We start from the raw sequence: 19,241 nt of genomic DNA on the forward strand, positions 1-19,241 counted from the left end.
TAGATCATGATCCACGATTGTGGGCCATTTTATGCATGCTCAGGCCTATTTATTGAATCCAATCTGATGCTGCTCATGAGCTAGCACACAGCTGAAATTTGCGATTTTTAGTGTAAAATGGTGTATGGCCCAGATCTATGTCAGTTCACCAATGGTGAGTTTACTGGGAGTGAACAAGCCAGATCTGCACCTCAACTTGAGTAATCCTTGGGCTGTTATGTTTACCCAACTTCATAATAATCAAAGAATTGCCCCAAAAGTACATCCGTCTGAATAGAAGTGGTCAAAACAACAAATTAGAAGGGAGAGCCAAGGCAAGGGTCTGGCTTAGATCTTATTGCAGGAGCCAAGACCTGAACATGTTTCCTATGTAAATCACGCCATAAACATCAGATAAAATATGACAAAGTCTCTTCAAAATTAAAAAAAAATAAAATCTTGAACATGTGAAAGTTTTGACATTAAAAGGGCAAATTGTAGCATTGCACTGAGAAGTGCTTATTAAAAGTAATAATTTTGTACAACTGGTATTCTGAACTCACATATTTGAAAGTGCTTGCATGCACAATAATAAAGATAAAAATAATTTTCTTGAAATCAAACTTTTGCCCAACATCACACAATTTAAGTAGGGAAGCCACGATTTATCCAGGTTTTTCTGCTTTCAATTTGTACAAATCAGTCAGTAAATGGGTATCTATTTGTCTTTCTTTATGTTAAGGCTTTGATAATACCTTGCTAGGCGGTTTCAAATAATGAAAATTAATACAATAAACATGTAAATGTGTAGGCCTCAGACGAAAAGGTGTAGCAAATGAGAGAAGTAGGCTTACATGGATATCAGTGTTAAGTTTAAAAGGCTTCTTAGTGCATTTTTCTTTTCTTTTACAAAACCCTGATCTGGGTCAGGAATGTGAGATGTTAAACTTTCAATGACACAAATGTACTGAGAAATGTACGACTTAATAGAAATTGTTAGATTTTGACCTTCCCATACTCATAGTTTTCACAGCTTAAGCTCTGTAGAAGGTTTCATATGAACAATACTCTTGTTAGTTTAAAAGGTTTGAGAAACCCATTACCAAATAGTGTGGTGCAGAGGCCTAACCATGAACTGCAGTTATCTTATAGTAAGTGAAAGTTGGGAATCTTTCTCTAACTTGCAAAATATTTCATAAAGTGTTTCAGTTGAATGTGAATATCTTAGTCATTGTCTTTTGACTACTTAGACGATGGAAGCTTTCCTGTTCCAATGATGAAACAATGTGCTGATTGGACGAGACAACTGAGAACAGCAACGATTTGTTGCAACTACAGATATGAAAAACTTATAAAAATAAGGCCCATATTTGTACTTTTTTAGTGTCGCATTTGCATCATTTTTTTATGCGAAAGAGCCGCAAACTTTCAAAATACAATTGTATTTTGTAAGTTTGTGCAGTTTTTGCATCAAAAGGTGGCGCAAATGCGGCGCTAAAAATGTATAAATATGGGCCTCAGTGTTCCTAAAGTAGGACAGAACATGCTTTGCTGATTTCCCAGACCTTTCTGCAGAGCCCAATGCAGATGCTTTTCAGATTCAATCTGAGAGACCGTTTATTTTCCTTGTTTGAATCTATGCGGCTCTGAGATTCTACTGAGTTTCTTCAACCTCTCTTTCTGAGAAGTTCTGCCTTGATTATTAGTTGAGTTTTAAGGCTAAAAGCTTCATGCTTTCACCTCTCAAATTCATATCTCTGTATGGATTCTGACTAATGTTTTCTCTCATTCTTCATAGCTTAGAACAGGGACTTTTCCTTTATGGAACATATTTTAAGTATTTGTTTTGATATTAGTGATTTGTATTATTTTTTCTAATTGATTACTTTGATAGTGATCAATAAAGATTTACTTGCTAAAAGGTTTCAAATAAAACGTTGAAACTCACACCAAATCTCACCATTGACTCCCAAGATTGAAATTGAAACTATGATGATTAAACTGATTTTTGATGTACAGCTCCTGATTAAATCTTACTTACAGCAAAGGTCTATCAACCTTGGGCCCAGTAAAAGTGGGGAGCTTTGTCTGAATGAGTTGGTAAGATTTACACCATAAACCAAATATTTATTTGAAGTCCCTGCTCCACCAAATCCAAGGTGCATTTGTAAAACAACACAAACTTGACGCGAAGGTTTAGGAGTGCTATACATGAGAACCAGTTACATTACATAGGATCAGATGCATTGTTTATAGGCATGGGGAGAATATGTAATCTGCTCAGAATCACAAGATGTTGAACTGAAGCCGAGATTCGAACTTGGGGCATATTTATGAGAGACTTGCGCCTCTGTTGCATCACTTATTGTGATGCACTAGTGGCGCAAACCTCTCAACCATATCTATGAGGCCATGTTTGCGTTGGCTTTGTATGACCTCATAGATATGGAGTGAGGCAAGGCAGCGCAAATTGCTGCATTGACCTACTCTGCGACGGGGGGGCGTTCCATGAGCGTTATGGTGGGTTTTCTTTCCCATGCAACACCCATGGATTTTGACACATCTTCAGTTTTACAAGAGCCTGTAAACTTGGGGATTCTTCAAAATGTATGCCTCCTCGGGGGGGGGGTGCAACGAGGAGAAATATGTTTGTCTCTCCTTGTTGTTTCCTCTTTGAAGAAAAAGCCACTCAGGATTGTTTTTGTCAAGAAAAGTGCACCTTCCTGCTCAAAAACAATCCTGCATGCAACGCAGACACGCTTGCACCATGGTGCGTGGGTGCCTGCACTGGAACTTGGCAGCCAACATGGTGCAAGTGCAGTAAGAAAGGACAGGAATGTGCCATATTGCATGTATATGGCTCATTCCCGGCCTTTCCCTTTGACTTATGGCAGTGCAGCAGGGTGTCTTACTTTGCTGATGTGCATCAAAAGCCCATAAATCTTGGCCCTGGTTTCTCAGTTCCACAGTAAGTAGCTCTGACAGTAACGTCACATCCTCGCAGAGAGAGGAAGACAGGCAGAAGCCACATGAAAGCTCGGCTCGCTGTGAGCCCGAGGTTTCAACAGGACCTTGTGCTGAGCAGGAGCCAGGCTTCAGTCTAGAGCCTTTATGTCTGAGCCACTTTGTTATGTGACCTGCAGGTTACATACACCGAGATCTCGAGAGCAAGCTATCTTAATAAAGAGACGCAAATAACAATGTGTGCGGAAGTGTATGCTGTAAAAACATTTATATGTGACGCTTTATACCTCTACTCGCATAATTTGAAAAGTGTGGTCTCAAGCTGTCTTTATGTCTCTAAAATAAGTTTATGTTGTCAGCCTTCTTCAGTGGGTAGCTGCTAAAAGCGTATTTTCAGATAGTGTCATTCACTGACTACTTCTAGTATTTTACAAGCGTTATGTTAGACCTCCTTACTTAAAAATAAGTTCGGCAATGAATAAATAATTCGCAGTGCATCTGCAAAGCATTAGTAGTTTTTAGCAAAACTATCAAAATATATCTAATTGCAGAGAATACACGTAGACAATTCACATAACGCATCTCACCGATATCTATCTTCAAAAACAGACGTTAAAAGTACTACAATTGCCAAATAACGGCGCTAGATTGGATGAGAAGTCGTCTTATATTGTGCAGTATTTCTATGTTGATTAATCAATATATTTAGGGCCATATTTATACTTTTTGACGCAAAACTGCGCTAACGCAGTTTTGCGCCAAAAAAATTAGCGCCGGCTAACGCCATTCTGAAGCGCCATGCGGGCGCCGTATTTATTGAATGGCGTTAGCCGGCGTTAGCCGGCGTTAGCCGACCGGCGCTGCCTGGTGTGGGTGAAAAAAAAACACGTACACCAGGCAGCGCCGGCGTAGGGAAAAATGGCGTTTGGGCGTCCAAAAATGGGGCAAGTCAGGCTGAGGCAAAAAAATCGTCTTAACCCGATTTGCGCCATTTTTTGTTGGCGCCCAGACGCCATTAACATGACTCCTGTCTTAGCAAAGACAGGAGTCATGCCCCCTTGCCCAATGGCCATGCCCAGGGGACTTATGTCCCCTGGGCATGGTCATTGGGCACAATGGCATGTAGGGGGGCACAAATCAGGCCCCCCTATGCCACAATTTTTTTTTTTTTTAAATACTTACCACAACTTACCTTTTCTTCCCTGGGATGGGTCCCTCCATCCTTGGGTGTCCTCCTGGGGTGGGCAAGGGTGGCAGGGGGTGTCCCTGGGGGCTTGGGAGGGCACCTCTGGGCTCATTCTGAGCCCACAGGTCCCTTAACGCCTGCCCTGACCCAGGCGCTAAAATCCGGCGCAAATGCGGGTTTTTTAGTCCCGCCCACTCCCGGGCGTCATTTTTGCCCGGGAGTATAAATCCGACGCAATAGCATCGGAGTCATTTTTTAAGACGGGAACGCCTACCTTGCATATCATTAACGCAAGGAAGGTGTTCACGCCAAAAAATGACGCTAACTCCATGAACTTTGGCGCTAGATGCATCTAACGCCAAAGTATAAATATGGAGTTAGTTTTGCATCGAATTTGCATCGAAAAAAACGACGCAAATTCGGCGCAAACGGAGTATACATATGCACCTTAGTACGATTATATTATTAACTAACCACGGTGCATTCCTTCTGCACCCCAGTGTGGTAAACAAAGACACGTGCTAACTAATGCCTATGCTTTCATAGGTGAGCGTCGCCACCTGCAGGTGAATAAGGGAATTTATGCTTCGCTTTTGCTTTCAGAAATTCGAGAGATAAACTGACCTTGTTCGAGAAGCTGCAAGTCTGACACAAATGCTGACTCAGCGTCCGTCAACGCAATAAACCGAAGGTCTCCTAGGTGCAGAATTGCTGAGAGGATCACAAACAGGTTTTCCACCTCCTATATGAATATTAAACAGTGAGTAAAACACTGGCTTCTATACAGCAGGAAAGGCAGTCCATTAACATTACAATCAAACTTGTCAGCTTGCAAGCAACAACTTCCACATTCCCTTCGTTGATTGAATGTGGGTTGAGTTTTGAAAAAACTAAAACTCTCAGTGGTTACATTAATTAGAATAACACTCTGCAAGCAAATCTCGACAGTTAAATGTATAATACAAACTTGCTTTTATGTACAGTATAGCTTGATAACACCGTGCTACTGTTACCATCTGAATGGCACCCAATGCTACGACCTTAGAAGGATAAAGGATATATTAGATTTTGGATAGGATTGGCCTGCAGGTCGCAGCAAATCTTTACAGTGTGTATTCAACTCACTCAACTATAGTACCTATTTCTAGGACATAGGTCCCAGACATAGGGTGTTGTTATAATAGGTTTCAATATATGGAACGTGAAACAGTATACCAAATAAAATTGGCATAGTTGTGATGATCCTGATGCAGTAATGTCCATGCCACATACCATTCCAACTTTCTCATGTACCTTTGCACCTCACACAGTCACTTCTATTCTGGCCATTGTCTAATAAGGATAAGCGCTGGTCTTCTACCGCCCTCTTTTACGGCTATTCGTGCATCCATGATGGCGTTGTATAGAACCGTGATATTTTGTACTTTCTTTAGTTTTTATGTTGCTACCTGTCTCACAGTTTGGTTGTACCGGATTATATTTGTGCCTAGTGCTCTAATGTGTTCGGCCTGGTCTGTGCTTGCTCGAATATTTATAACAGAAACAACAACAAAAAAACAATAATAATAATAATTTCTATGATGCTATTGCTACGCATAATCATAACAAAACACGATAAATGCAGTAGTAGTGATGATAATAGTAACACCAATAATAATACCACCACAAGCAACAACAATAATATCAATAAAAACAACAATATTAATAATAATAATACCACTACTACCACTGCTACTACTACTACCACTACTACTACTAATAATAATAATAATAATGTAATATCATCATCATCATCATGGTATGAAATTAGATGACAAAACAGAATAAGATTTCAAATAATTCGAGATATAAATCCTAATCTTTATAACTGGCGTGGAATTAATATGTTTAAATGGATCAGAAATACGCCCGTTTTGATGCGTAACTTATCTACAAACAAGAACACTTTATACGAGCAAGAAATGTACAAAAGATGAACTTGCTCTCGGTTTACTGACGTAACATTGCCCCAATATTGCGTCATAGTACATTTGGAGAAATCGTACCTCGGGACGAAGAGTGGGCTTTCCAGCTCAGCGATGATCTGGAACGTTTGCAAACATTAACACATTTTTGAGTTGCGGATGCTCACAAAAAATTTGAGACCTAATCTCACCCTGAAAACAGTTGGAGATTTATTAATATTAAGGGTAGAAGAAATCTATTTTCAGAGTTGGGGTGGCAATGGTCTCATCCCAAAATTGAAAGGGTGTGTAGGAAACTGATTTCTCCGTGGCCTAAATGCATTTTTCACAGGAAAACAGCGCGATTGCACAAATGTGATGGGATTTCTTAGAGTACAATTGTAACATACGTGCAATTGTACAATCTTTTTGTAATTAACGATTTGCAAAATCGTTCCAGGTGCTCTAGGTAATCTACAACTGTCAAAGGGCAATGGCAGTTTACGGCGGGTTACTTTTGAAAATGTTTATTAAATCCTGGTATTCATAAATCTACACTCCCGCAAGTGTCACCTTATAAATTTCTTTATCATTTAGACCCAATCCCTGTCTCCTCTGTTCCTTTAACTTTCTTCAGTTCTCTTGACAAGGCTGCATCCCAAGATCAATTCTCCTTCCAACTTGCCTCTTCCTCCTTGCAGCCTATTTTCCCACATACATTAGTTTTAAAAGGACTATTTGGAATTACAAGCTTTTATCCCTGATCTGTGCCAAAAACCTTCGGTATGAAAAACATTTTTCTAACTTAGAGGGTGATTTGAAACACGTGACTGACCAACAATTGCGAAGTGAGTTGTATCTGCTTGTTATTCCACTTACCACGGGCTTTGTTGACAAGTTTGCCCATCCTGCGTACTCACCAATTTAGAACCGTGCTAACGTGCGATTTTCTTCTCTCTGGACCGAATCATGTCATTTTGCACAACTGAGCATGTATAATTGCCCAGGGAGTGAAGCATTTTTGGTCGAACCTGCTAGTTACACTTTTAAATCCTAGAAAGGACCAACTCAGCCTTTCAGTGTTCATAAGATTAAGAACTTGGATACACTAAACTGTCTAATTGTTCGACTTGGTGTTTATATAAATGGCATAAACTGCAGCATTACGTTTTCCAGTAAGAAGCTATTGTCATTTATGAGACAGAAAGCTCATCAACTATTTCGCCACATCTGAAGGCAACTTCTATGAATGAAGTTAAGATAAACAGATCTTCTAAAATAGAATTAAATGTAGTGATTCCCATGATTCTCACTTAATTTTATGTTAATATACATAGGCAAACTATTAGACAATAGTTTGACATCCATTTTGAAATTCACATTCCTAAACTAATGTCTTTTTCCAAGAACCTAATCATAGAATGCCACATATCTGGCAGGAGACATAACCTTTCATTTCATTTGATTTCAGACTTAGGGCTTCATTTACAAGGCCCTTGGCATATGGCGGCGTGCTTGCTGCTCCGTCCTGTGCCACCGGGAAAGGGCTGAAATGCCCCGTATCTACAAGATACGGCACATTTCTTTCCTCTTCCCCTGTACTGGCACACACATTTTTACAATGCACCAACGCAGGAACCATTGCACCATGGTGCAAGGGTGCCTGCCACAATTACAAGAGGTGTTTTCCTCTTTCTATGTGAGCAGCAGATTGCAGCACAAATAGAAAGGGATAAAAACGGGGAGAAAGAAAGATATTTCTCCCCATATCATCACTCGTATGCCACCCCTGAGGTGGCAGAGGAATCTTATGCATTCCCAGACTTGTAAATCTAGGAATGCATCAAATTCCTTCTGAATCTAGGGAACACCCCAAGCAACACCCATGGAGCGCCCCTTTCACACAGTGTTATGCCTGAAAGGGGTATATATTTAAAAGACCATGAAGAGCCATGCAAGGTGGCTCTGCATGGTCTTGTTAATATGGGCTGGCACACTGCCCCACCGGAACGTAAACAAAAATGGCGCTTCGGGTCACAGTGTGCCGCTAGGGCTTCGTAACCAAGGCCCTTAGTTTTATATAATCACGCATGGAGTGAATCACTTCAAAGTGCCAATGAAAACAATAAACCTCTACAAAAATATTTAACTGTCGTAACAGTATAACGTTTTGTTTTCACTTTTTTGTGGGAATACATGTGTCTTCTTACAGAATTTTAAATAGTGTTTTTCACTTGTATTGCTGAATCTGACTTTTTATGCCTTGAATTCAGACGTCATTCCTATTCTTGCTCTTTCCAGACCCGCAGACCCATTCAACAGTTTGGAGCACAGTTAGTGTTGGAGGATTATATTAAGACATAAATTCCTCCATGTGAATCTGTGGCCAGGGATATGTTGAGTGCATTTTATATCACTCTGGTATATATGCACCTACACCAGCACTGCGTCGTCTGCACTTTTCCATTGTACACTTTGCACCTTGTATGTATATATCTATAATGAAGAGCAATATAATTTCTACCAAGGAGTCTTGAATACTATTTCTATGATGATGTCAGTGTAACAGTATTAATCGTACAATTCAATTGAATACCTTGAAGTTAGACTATAGGTATTCCTTGAATGAGTCCTACAGGACAACCGTTTTTTAAATTCTATTCTGTAGTACTCAATGACATCAGACTGAATGGTTCGATTTCAGCCAGACAATTGAATTCTGCCCTACAGAAGTTAAATTTGCAATCAGAATATTCAGTCCCTCATTCACACTATCAAAAGTTGTGGATTTGTACTGCCAAAAATTCCACTTACCGCTTGGTAGAACCAGGTGTAGAGCAGACTTTCCACAGTTATATGTCTAGCGTTAAGACTGGGTACACAGATGTTTGAATGGGTAATGATGGGTGGCCAAGCAAACTAACTTCAACCCCCACAATAAGTGAGAGGGACTGGTTATGAGAGAAAAGGGCTAACTGTAGCTCTTAAGAGGCATGTGTGAAGGAAGTGTGTACACAAAGTTGTTGTTAACGAGCATAAAATGGAAAAACACAATTGAATAGGTATCTCATGATCACGAAACAGATAGGTTATTAAGTTTTATCAAAAATTGTGGGCAGGTTAGAAGATGACGTCTTTAGCAACAATGCGTTTCTTCGATGTTCATGGGCAAAGAAGCAGGATATGTACACCACACCACACTCCAAATACTCAGATAAAAAATAACATGCACAAAAGAATATTGTTTTGGCTTTAGGAACTTTGTACAATCACACCCAAGAATAGCACACCACTCCTTGACTGCAAAATATATAAAACAGACAATTCAAGCACCTATGCTTCACAACTATGTGCCCGATTTACAAGGCTTTTGAGGCTAATTGCACCACAATATGCCTGCGCCAGTCATAACGTATGCAAGGGGGCATTTCCATGCATGGAGGCAGCAAAAAATGGCGCAGCTACAAGATTTCACTGCAACATTTTTTCTGTCATTTTTAATGCCTGCTCGGGACAGGCATTAAAGTGACGGGCCCATAGTAGCCTATGGGCCTCCCTAGTGCTTTGCTGCGCTAGCACCATAATTTATGGCTCTAATCCAGAAAAGCGCCACATCAACATCATGAATAATGATGCTATTGTGGAAACGACTGCCATGGGGCACTGAATCGTGAATATGGTGAAACGATGGTGTTGTTAGGTGGGACAGGGGCCGATGCACCACTTTCTTGTAAATCTGGCCCTTTGTTTCCTCTCAGCAAAGAAGCACATTCTTCTGGGGCCTAATCAGTAAAGTATTATCTATCTATCTATCTATCTATCTATCTATCTATCTATCTATCTATCTATCTATCTATCTATCTATCTATCTTCACTGAAATTCACCAATTATAATTAGCTCTGGCAGCTATAGCTTGTGCCCCTGCCATGCATGGGTTTCATATCAATAATTTCATTGCAAATCTTGCAGTGATATTTACAATAATGTCATAGAAGATATCGAGTGATTTAATATGTGGGGTAGTCAGCAGTGCTTTTTTTTTAGAAACTTTCAAGGGATATTTTAATACAAAGTAATATTTTGTTACCATACGTAAAGCCAGCTTCCGCTACACTCATCAGGGGTTGGCCACAGACAGTAAAACCCATTCTGCGCATGGCCTTTGGTCATGAGCAGTGTGGGGTTGGTCACAAGGACTGGCTTGCAGCCAGGCCCTATGTGCAAACCCTCGCAAGCAGCAACCCCATGCTGAACACAGTCTTTGGACCTGCACAGTAGGGGTTTGGCAACAGCGCCCGGCCTGCGGTCAACTCCTCCACAGGCAGCCAACCCCATCCCTGCAGCCAGGCCCTGTGTCCATTGCCCGCAAGCAGCCAATCTCCTAGAGCTAATAGTAGCACCAGAGAGCCGGTGGCATTAAAATGGGGAGGGGCAGTGTGTTCCCCTCACTAAGTCTTAGTAGGCTCCAGGGACTCCCATCCCCTGGGGCCGATTACCATAGTAAAGGGGAAAGGGGCCAGATGGCTCCCTCCTCAAGCCTTACTAGGCCCCTGCAGACCCCATTCCCCAGGGCCACATATCATTTTAAACAGGAGGGGACCATGAAGCCCCTTTCCCAGATCCCTGAGTCTATTGTAGGTGGGTGCTCTGGTGCCCATCCAGGGCACCCATCAAACAGCACATTGAGAGCCGTGGGGAGAGCCCCAGTGACCCCTCAACCCAAGCCTGCTGCAGGCATGCTGCAGAAGCCAGCATAGCTCCTGCTCTGAGGAAGCAGCTGTTTTTTGCATACTCCCTACACGTGAGAATAGTATTGGTGTTTGCTCCCACCCATTGGGAGCATGTTCAAATCTTCCACTGGCTGTGAGCATATGCCTTTACTGCTGCTATGCTGAAGGAAGGTAAGGAATGTTTGCTCTCACCTGGTGGGAGATTTAATAATGGCCCTGTTGTAAAGTCACCTTTTTGGATGGTCACTCCTCACTTTCTGTTGCTTAATGCTGTCGTTTTTGATCTGAAAGTGCACTTAGGCCTACTAATTAGAACTCAGTGCTAGTGCTCTTTCCCTTAAATTGTACTGTGATTTTGTAACCCCAGCTGGCAGACTTTACCACACCTGTAAGGCCTTAGCAAATGGTACCAGTGGTACCTAGGGTAGGGATGGTAAAGGGGCCACAAGGGTTGCAGCACTGATTGTGCCAGCCTGCTTCACCCGAGTTAAAGCAAAGCTTGCTGTGCTGCCATGCAAGCCTGCACAAGCAGCTTGTCTCCTTGAGTCTGACTCTCCTCACACCAAGTGCAGGCAGAGTCCCTTCACTGCCCATATTACAGGTCAGTCAACCCAAAGGCAGGATTCTTATAACACAGGAGACAGGGTGCACTGTGTTATGAGTGAGGACATATATGCGCAAGCATGTATGACCCTGTGGTATCATTTTAAACTTAATGCTACCGCAAGTGACTGGAGGTGAATAGAATGACATGAGTTGGCACAGGGGCAAACCCCAGATTTCCAGCTCCATGATGACCTGGCCGATTTCCCCCATGTTTGGTGTCAAACATTGTGCTTTTTAACCCTGAGCATGATTCTTCTGACTAAGATTAGCTAGCATGTACCTTTGTGGCATCCTTAGAGGATGCCGACTAAGTTGCCAGCTTTCTCTTGCCTTGGTAGCCTTACCCGAGCCATTTGCCACCAAGACAAGGGTCTGCCCTCCTGCTAGTTGTGCTAACACTTCTCCCAGGATGGAGACAAAGGACCTGGGCAGGGGGAAGGTCACACCTTGTCCTCCCAGGATGGCTAGTGCTTACAGTAATCAAGACGGTGAGCCTCAAAGGCTTTCATCACCCTTGATTTGTAATATCTTGTCCCCCACTTGAGGACAAAGCACTTCCTTCCCTGTCCATTAGTGGGTTCGGGGTAGAAAAGTGAAATATTCCCACAGGAAGTCATCCCCTCGGGACAGACTAGCCACAGGAACCAGTAGCCCACTGGTCACTGTCCCTCACACCCTTAACACCCCTTAAAGTAGGATTTAAGGGGCTCCCCTGGAGCCAGAACCTCAGTTCTGACTTTGAATGTGAGAAGAGGCACTGGGAAGATATCATCACTAACAGTAGGACTTTGGACTCTACCGCAGCTTAAAGAGAGGACACCTAAGTGGCCTGAGGAGGCCATATGCTGGAACTGTGTGTTCAAAGTGTGCCCATGGCATAAGCTCATTGTTCCCAGCAAGAGAGCAACTGGTGGAACCAGTTACCTGCAGCCAGCAGAAGAATTGTTGTGCTGTGTCGCAAGACATGCAGCCTATCAGGCCCCTCTTGATTGAGCCCAAAGAAAATCAGTGGCCTGCACCCTGGGAGTACTAGTGAGACTCACACCAAGTTTCAAGCCACTACCCAACTCCTGTCGATCTCCAGTTAACAAAGTACCCCTGGATTACTTTTACCGCTGCCTAGACTTCTTGGTCACCAGCCCGGTAACTGACCCATCCCTGAATGTCACCAACTCCAGAGCAACTCCCAGCAATAATGACAAATGTTGCAATTAACTCACTGCTGAGATCCTGCATCCTGAAGAAGGTGACTTGGACTAAGTGGCAAAGCATCTCTGGCATGACCCTCCTGTGATTGACAGCTGCAAAGCCAACTATGCACCCAGAGTCACCAGATGTAGTAGAAGAGCGCCAGCTGTGGAATCCAGATCCTGGGACCCCAAAGGCTTCTACTGTCTGATGGTAGAGTGTAACTCCATATCCAAGGGTGGTTTTGGAGCGTGCTGCATCTTTGATTGACAGCACTTGCAGTTCCCGTTCTTTTCTAAGGAAAGCAAGGCTTCATCTGCACCTGAACTCTCTGGGCAAGGTAAAAAGGTATTGTATATAGAAGCTTGGTCTAGGGACCCCTCAGACATTAACTCCATGTGGGTTCCACAGAATTCACCCCACTGTGCTTTCCCCCATTGAATTAAATGGCATTCATTGGACAACTAAATGCGCTTCTATTTTTAAACACTTTAAAAATCCACAACTTTGGTTGTATGTAAGATACAAAGTTTATTTTGGTGACTAAATTAAGATAAAAATCTGCTTTATTTTTCTAAATTGGTGCTGGACTTCTTTCCAGTTATGTCAATTACTTATCATCCATGTTGATGTTGTGAAATCTTCATCTAAGTAGCCTGACTGTTCTTTACCACTCTTCCAGGACTGAGATAAGATTTACTATTGTGAACCTGAGGTACACTTCTGGGTAATGTGCCCCTGCTCATGCTGGGTCAGAAGGGAAACTACTGTGTCCTGGGGATGGGTTCCCCTAAGACACAGTAACTAGGCTGGCCCCAGGGAAAGGGGTCCCCAGGGACTTTAGAGGCACAGGGAGTGGGCTGTGTGCCCCCATCTTTAAATGACAGATGACCGCAGGAGATGGGCTCTTTTGAAAAGGAGGCCATGCAGCTTCCTTACTCTTTTTTTGAATTTTGGAATGGGGCCTATGGGGCCTCTTAGAGGTTTGGGGAGACAGGGCAACATATCCCCTCCCCTAATTTAAAACTGTGCTAACCCTCCTGGTCTCCGACCCACAGTGGGTGGAGGCTTGGCAGGCATGGGAGGCCTCAATTTGTTTTAAAAATTGCTACAGATTCATGGATTGACTGTAAATTAATTGCAAAATTTCATGAAAAAAACATTTTTGGCTCCAGGTGGGGATCCTCACTGACCTCACCACCAGGCCTAGGGGATCAGCATATCCCATCCCTGCCCCCTATGTATTTTCTTTTGTGCATTTTAGAACTCAAGAATGAGTCTCCAGGTGTAAGATGGCTGCTGCCACTTATGTGGTGGCAACTAATCAGATCTCAGCAGTAGATCTGTCGGGTCTGCTGAGCCTCAGCGGTGTTATATGTACAAAGATGTGAGCATTAATTGCTCAAAAACTACTGAACAGATTTACACCAGCTCTCAAACAGTACTTTTTCTGGCTCAAGATCTAGCTTTCTGACAAATATGTTGTAAATCCATTCAGCAGTTTGGACTAAAGCTGTATCTAAAGTTCCCATAGAAAAATAAATGGGGAAAATGTGCTTTGCCCCCCCCCCTTTTTCTCAACATCTCTTGATGAATCACCTCAAAACTTTCCACATGCCAATTAATAAAAAAGGAACACTTTTGTTTTAAAGTTTCATGGCTATTTGTCAAATGGCACCAAAGTTATTAGCAACACAAAAAGGCATTTCCTGCGGAAACACAATATACACTTCCACGGAAAAAAAACAAAAGATAAAGTAAGGTTAGATGACAATTTTAGTGACATCATGTTTTAAACCTAAAAAAAACACTTGTTATATTTATTTCTAGTAATTATAACTCATGTCCTAAAGTAACTATAACTTGTGCTCCTTTCATGCACAGTTTTGTTGCCAATGATGTAATTTCAGATGGTCCATTGATTTTACCAATGATGTGTCATTAGCAAGTTATATTTCTTAACAAAAAACATAAGCACACAACACAGACCATATGTACCCTTAATAAAGATAAGCAGAAACAGTAGAGAACATATATACCTATAAATATACTTTTAGCCCTGTCAACCTTTGGGTGGATTTCTCTTAAACGTTTTGCCCCACCTCCCTGAATTTTGCTGGCTTTAGGACTCTGTGGCCCATATTTATACTTTTTGACACACAACTGCGCCAACGCAGTTGTGCGTCAAAAATTTTACCGGCGGCTAACGCCATTCCAACGCGCCATGCGGGCGCCTTATTAATGGAATGACGTTAGCCGGCACTGCGGACTGGTGTGCGTAAAAAAAAATGACTCACACCAGGCAGCGCCGGCGTATGGGAAAATGGGGGTTGTGCGTCAAAAAACGGTGCAAGTCAGGTCTGAGGCAAAATTCAGGCCTCAAACCGGATTTGGGGCATTTTTTTTTACGCCCAGCCTCCATTGACATGACTCCTGTCTTAGCAAAGACAGGAGTCATGCCTCCTTGCCCAATGGCCATGCCCAGGGGACTTAAGTCCCCTGGGCATGGTCATTGGGCATAGTGGCATGTAGGGGGGTCCAAATCAGGCCCCCCTATGCCACAAAAAAAGCGTGAAAAAATACTTACCCGAACTTACCTTTCCTTCCATGGGATGGGTCCCTCCATCCTTGGTTGTCCTCCTGGGGTGGGCAAGGGTGGCAGGGGGTGTCCCTGGGGGCAGGGGATGGCACCTCTGGGCTTCTTCTGAGCCCACAGGTCCTTTAACGCCTGCCCTGACCCAGGCGTTAAAAAACGGCGCCCATCAGGCTGTGTGCCGTTTTTTAAGGCCCACCCCCTCCTGTGCGTCAAAATGACGCCAGAGTATAAATAAGGGGCACAGGCCTTAAAGTCATTTTTTGGAAGGGAACGCCCACCTTGCATATAATTAACGCAAGGCTGGTTCCCCCTTCCAAAAAATTACGCACATGGTGGAATTTTGACGCTCGCGGGGTCGGGCGTCAAAGTATAAATATGGGGCAGGGTTTGCGCCGATTGTGCGTCAATAATTTTGACGCACATTCGGCGCAAACAGAGTATAAATATGCCCCTGTGTATCTTATCACTGTTAACCAGAGCTGAAGTCCTTGTGCTTCATCCCCTCAAAAAAGGTTACATTGGCTTATAACCTACCGTCATAATACATTTACCGGTAAGTTCCTTTTAGAGTGGTATGCCATATACCCAGGGCTTCTAAATGAAATGCTATGCCTAGACCTACAGCACTTATTTTGCTACCCACTTAAGTAGCACTTATGTGAGTGGCACTGCAGCCTGAATGCAGTTTTAAACTGCGATGTCTAGTTGGCAAAAAAATTCACGTGTCAAGCCTTAAACTCCTCTTTTGTTACATATCAGCCACCACTAAGGTAAGCCCTAGGTAGATCATAGAGCAGGGAGCTGTGTAATGAAAAGGTTGGACATGTACTGTTACGTTTTGTATGTCCTGGTAGTGAAAACCTCCCAATTTGTTCTGTATTAAATGTAATAAACTGTAATTTCCAATTAGGAAGAAGGTAAACATGTTTGGGGTCTATGAAATTGTAATGATAAACCCTCTATAAAGGTAAAGTCTGTTTTCTGGTAACAAGTTTAAAAATGCCACTTTTAGAAAGTTACTATCTTTGTGCCCTTAACACTTGCATGCCTGTAGATTGGCCTAGGTCACATTCCTGGGTGTAACTGACAGTTAGACTTTGTGAATTTCTCCCGGACAGTCACCCAATACAGGTATTAAGTGTTCCTGAATAGGCCATCTGCTGTCAGGAAGAGGGGGTATAGATCAGCACAGCCCCACTTGCAACTGAATAGCCTGTGCTCTTCCTTCACGCAAAGGTCCCATAGAGCACGCAATTTACTGCTGCCAGCTTGGAGCCAGGAGCAGAGGACCCAGAAAATTCCATGAACTTCAAAACTATCATCTAGAAACTTCTTCTGCCTTCCAGAACCAGAGCAGTAGGGTATAAAAGTAGGACCTCAACACCAACTCTTCGGTACAGTTCTGGACATGTGGATATTCTGCCAGGAAGAAGGACTGCTGTGCTGCTGTAAAGACTACCACTCCACTAGACTACTGCTTTACTGGCCTGCTGGATTGCCACCCTGATTTTCCTGCTGCTCTGCTACCTTCTATTTGGGGACCAGGACTGAATCTTCACCTGTCCCAAGACCTCTAGATTGACTCTCAAGGCCTAGTTTGCTGTCTTCTTGTTCAAAGACACAGGGACACAAAATGTGTCCTCCATCTTGTACCAGAACATGGACTCATCCTGAGGGAGGTCTTACCCTCTAAGTGGTGCCCTGTTTGTAATGTATCCTGGGAAGTGGTGGCAATGATGCCCAGATAGCCAAAATCCAAAAGTGGGGAATTTTGGCCAAAAATTGCTCTGAGAACCAGGAGGACTTTGCGGCTTCCCCTGCTACATTCTTCTCTGCAGCAGTAATCCGTTTCAGTGGTCCTTCACCAAAGGAGTATCTGACCTCGTAGAACTGTCTTCTGCAATGACAGTCACTCCTCAGACATCCGCTGCAGCCTTGTGCCACTGAATTGTATCTTCTCAGAGCTTTTTGCTCATGAATTTTTCTGAGTTTGCAGATAGGAGCTTACTGGGCCCAGTACACTTTTGGCATCCGTACTGTGCCCCTTTTAGGTCGGCTATATTTTTTTACTTTGATCCGGTCTTGTGCGCTAGGTGCCCATGGTTAGCGTTGTGATCTTTGAGGCACTAGTTTAAAAAAAATTAAACAAAATTTCACAACTCCAGTTCTCCTGGTTGGAAATTTGTTGTTTTAATGTCAAATAACTTATTACTATTTTGTTTTAAATTGGTTTGGGATTTTTCTTTAGTTGTGTTTTCACTTTATTAATGTTTGTGTGCTGCATAAATACTTTACACCTTGCTTCTACGTTAAGTCAGAATAGATTTTGTGCCAAGCTACCCAGGGCTAAGCACAGGTTCATATAGTGACTTTTTGCAGTTCAACTTGCAAAGCATTGTGGCTGCTACTTGACCATGGCTCACACCCCAGTCAACCAACAACCCAGTTTCTCACATATATCTATATGACTACATTCTTATTCAACATAACTCCAAATGCAAGTCATCATTCCACCAGGCCAATCACCAGGTGAAACTAACTAGACAATCAACCGATCACACACAGCCTGCTCACATAAGAAGGCAAGCCACCGTAAATATATATTTGTCGCGTTCACCCTCATTTTGAGAAAAAGAGGACCTGCAGACAGGACATGGCTTGTTTCTTGATATGATCCTTGAAATGGTTGCAAACTGTGGGCAGTAGCCTTTCCTTTCTCTTGGTAACTGTCAGGTAGGATCCTCACAAGCAAACCAATCATGATACTTGTGCCAATTACTGAGATGCATCACCAGGCAAGTGAACCAGTATTTTGCCACACCGCAGATACTGGTGGGAGGGCAACGGGCAACAATGGAATCCCATGCTACAGCCCACTTCTCTCCACTGTTATGATGCATTGATTGTACCCATGTGGTACTTCAACCACCCTATCACAGGAAACACCATATCTAGACAGACACCACTGGTGCTCCATTGACATGCAACTATCTTATGAATGCAGCCATTGCAGGATACATTAGCTAAACTGTTTGTCAGTGGATGACTGAATCATAGTGGGATGCTGGGGACTTTAGTGATATGCAATTACACCCACAGGGATTGCATATGTGCCTGGTTCATGTCTAGGGATGAGTGTAACTGGAATAATGATCTCTAGCATATTTACCCGTAATTACTGCAAAATTACTCATAATTATGCGTAATTGGTTGAGAAGCATGATCTAGCATTTAGCACTATTTACTTCACCTCCAAAATAGACCTGAGGATGCATTTTGCACTGAGAAAATACCACTTAAGTCTACAGAACACGAACAGCAGTAGTCAAAAGCCTTTTGCTCTCTCTTAGTTCACTGTTCCTGTGCTCATGTAGTAGGATTTTTGCCCCAAATTACTCTTAATGACTCAGTTTGAATTTTAGTAATTTTGCATCACAAGAATCATGCATAATTACTGAAATAACTCTGATTACTCTTGCACAATTAACATTATACCAGGCCTATTCATGTCTTTCCAGCATTTCTGAAAAGCAAAACTGGGATACTACTTAAGTCCCAAAGAATGTGCATTTTTCAATGTCCAAAAGTAAGCACTCCTGTAAATGCTACTTTCCGAAGATCCATGACACAGAAGCTGTGCCTCTACATTGATTAGTGCCATACACTAAATCTAATACAAGGAACATTACCTACTTCATTGCGAAATGTGAACATTTATGCTTCGAACTCTGCTGTACAATTGTCAGTCACATTGTACATTGAACAGCTCTACATTAACATCGAAAAAAGAAGCTTTAAAAGCGATTAGAACAACTTTGGGAATTGAACCAAGGCAACGCAAGGTGCCTTCTGAACTTATTGCTAATTTGAATAATATAGGTCTCACCAAGAACTGCATTCTTTTCCTAACTGATTTCAATTTGCAGATGAAAGCAGCTGCAATGGGAGGAGATGATTTTGAAATCTATCCAATTTTTTGTTGTTAAATTTGAACCGAAGCATATATACCCTGCACACAATCCTTATCTTCATCACATTTCTGAATGGT

At 42.5% G+C, this 19,241-nt stretch overlaps 1 protein-coding gene across 1 annotated transcript in view; it reads right to left on the reverse strand.

The window, feature by feature from the left end:
* Window positions 1–19,241, reverse strand: part of MYO16 (myosin XVI) — a 2,485,855-nt gene that overhangs the window by 1,196,557 nt on the left and 1,270,057 nt on the right. The window contains exon 18 of the mRNA XM_069204246.1: window positions 4,754–4,871. Within this exon, the coding sequence (XP_069060347.1) occupies window positions 4,754–4,871 (118 nt within the window). The remainder of the gene's footprint in view (window positions 1–4,753; window positions 4,872–19,241) is intronic.

Source organism: Pleurodeles waltl, chromosome 8 (genome assembly GCF_031143425.1).
Source record: "Pleurodeles waltl isolate 20211129_DDA chromosome 8, aPleWal1.hap1.20221129, whole genome shotgun sequence".
In the NCBI taxonomy this organism is placed as follows: domain Eukaryota; kingdom Metazoa; phylum Chordata; class Amphibia; order Caudata; family Salamandridae; genus Pleurodeles; species Pleurodeles waltl.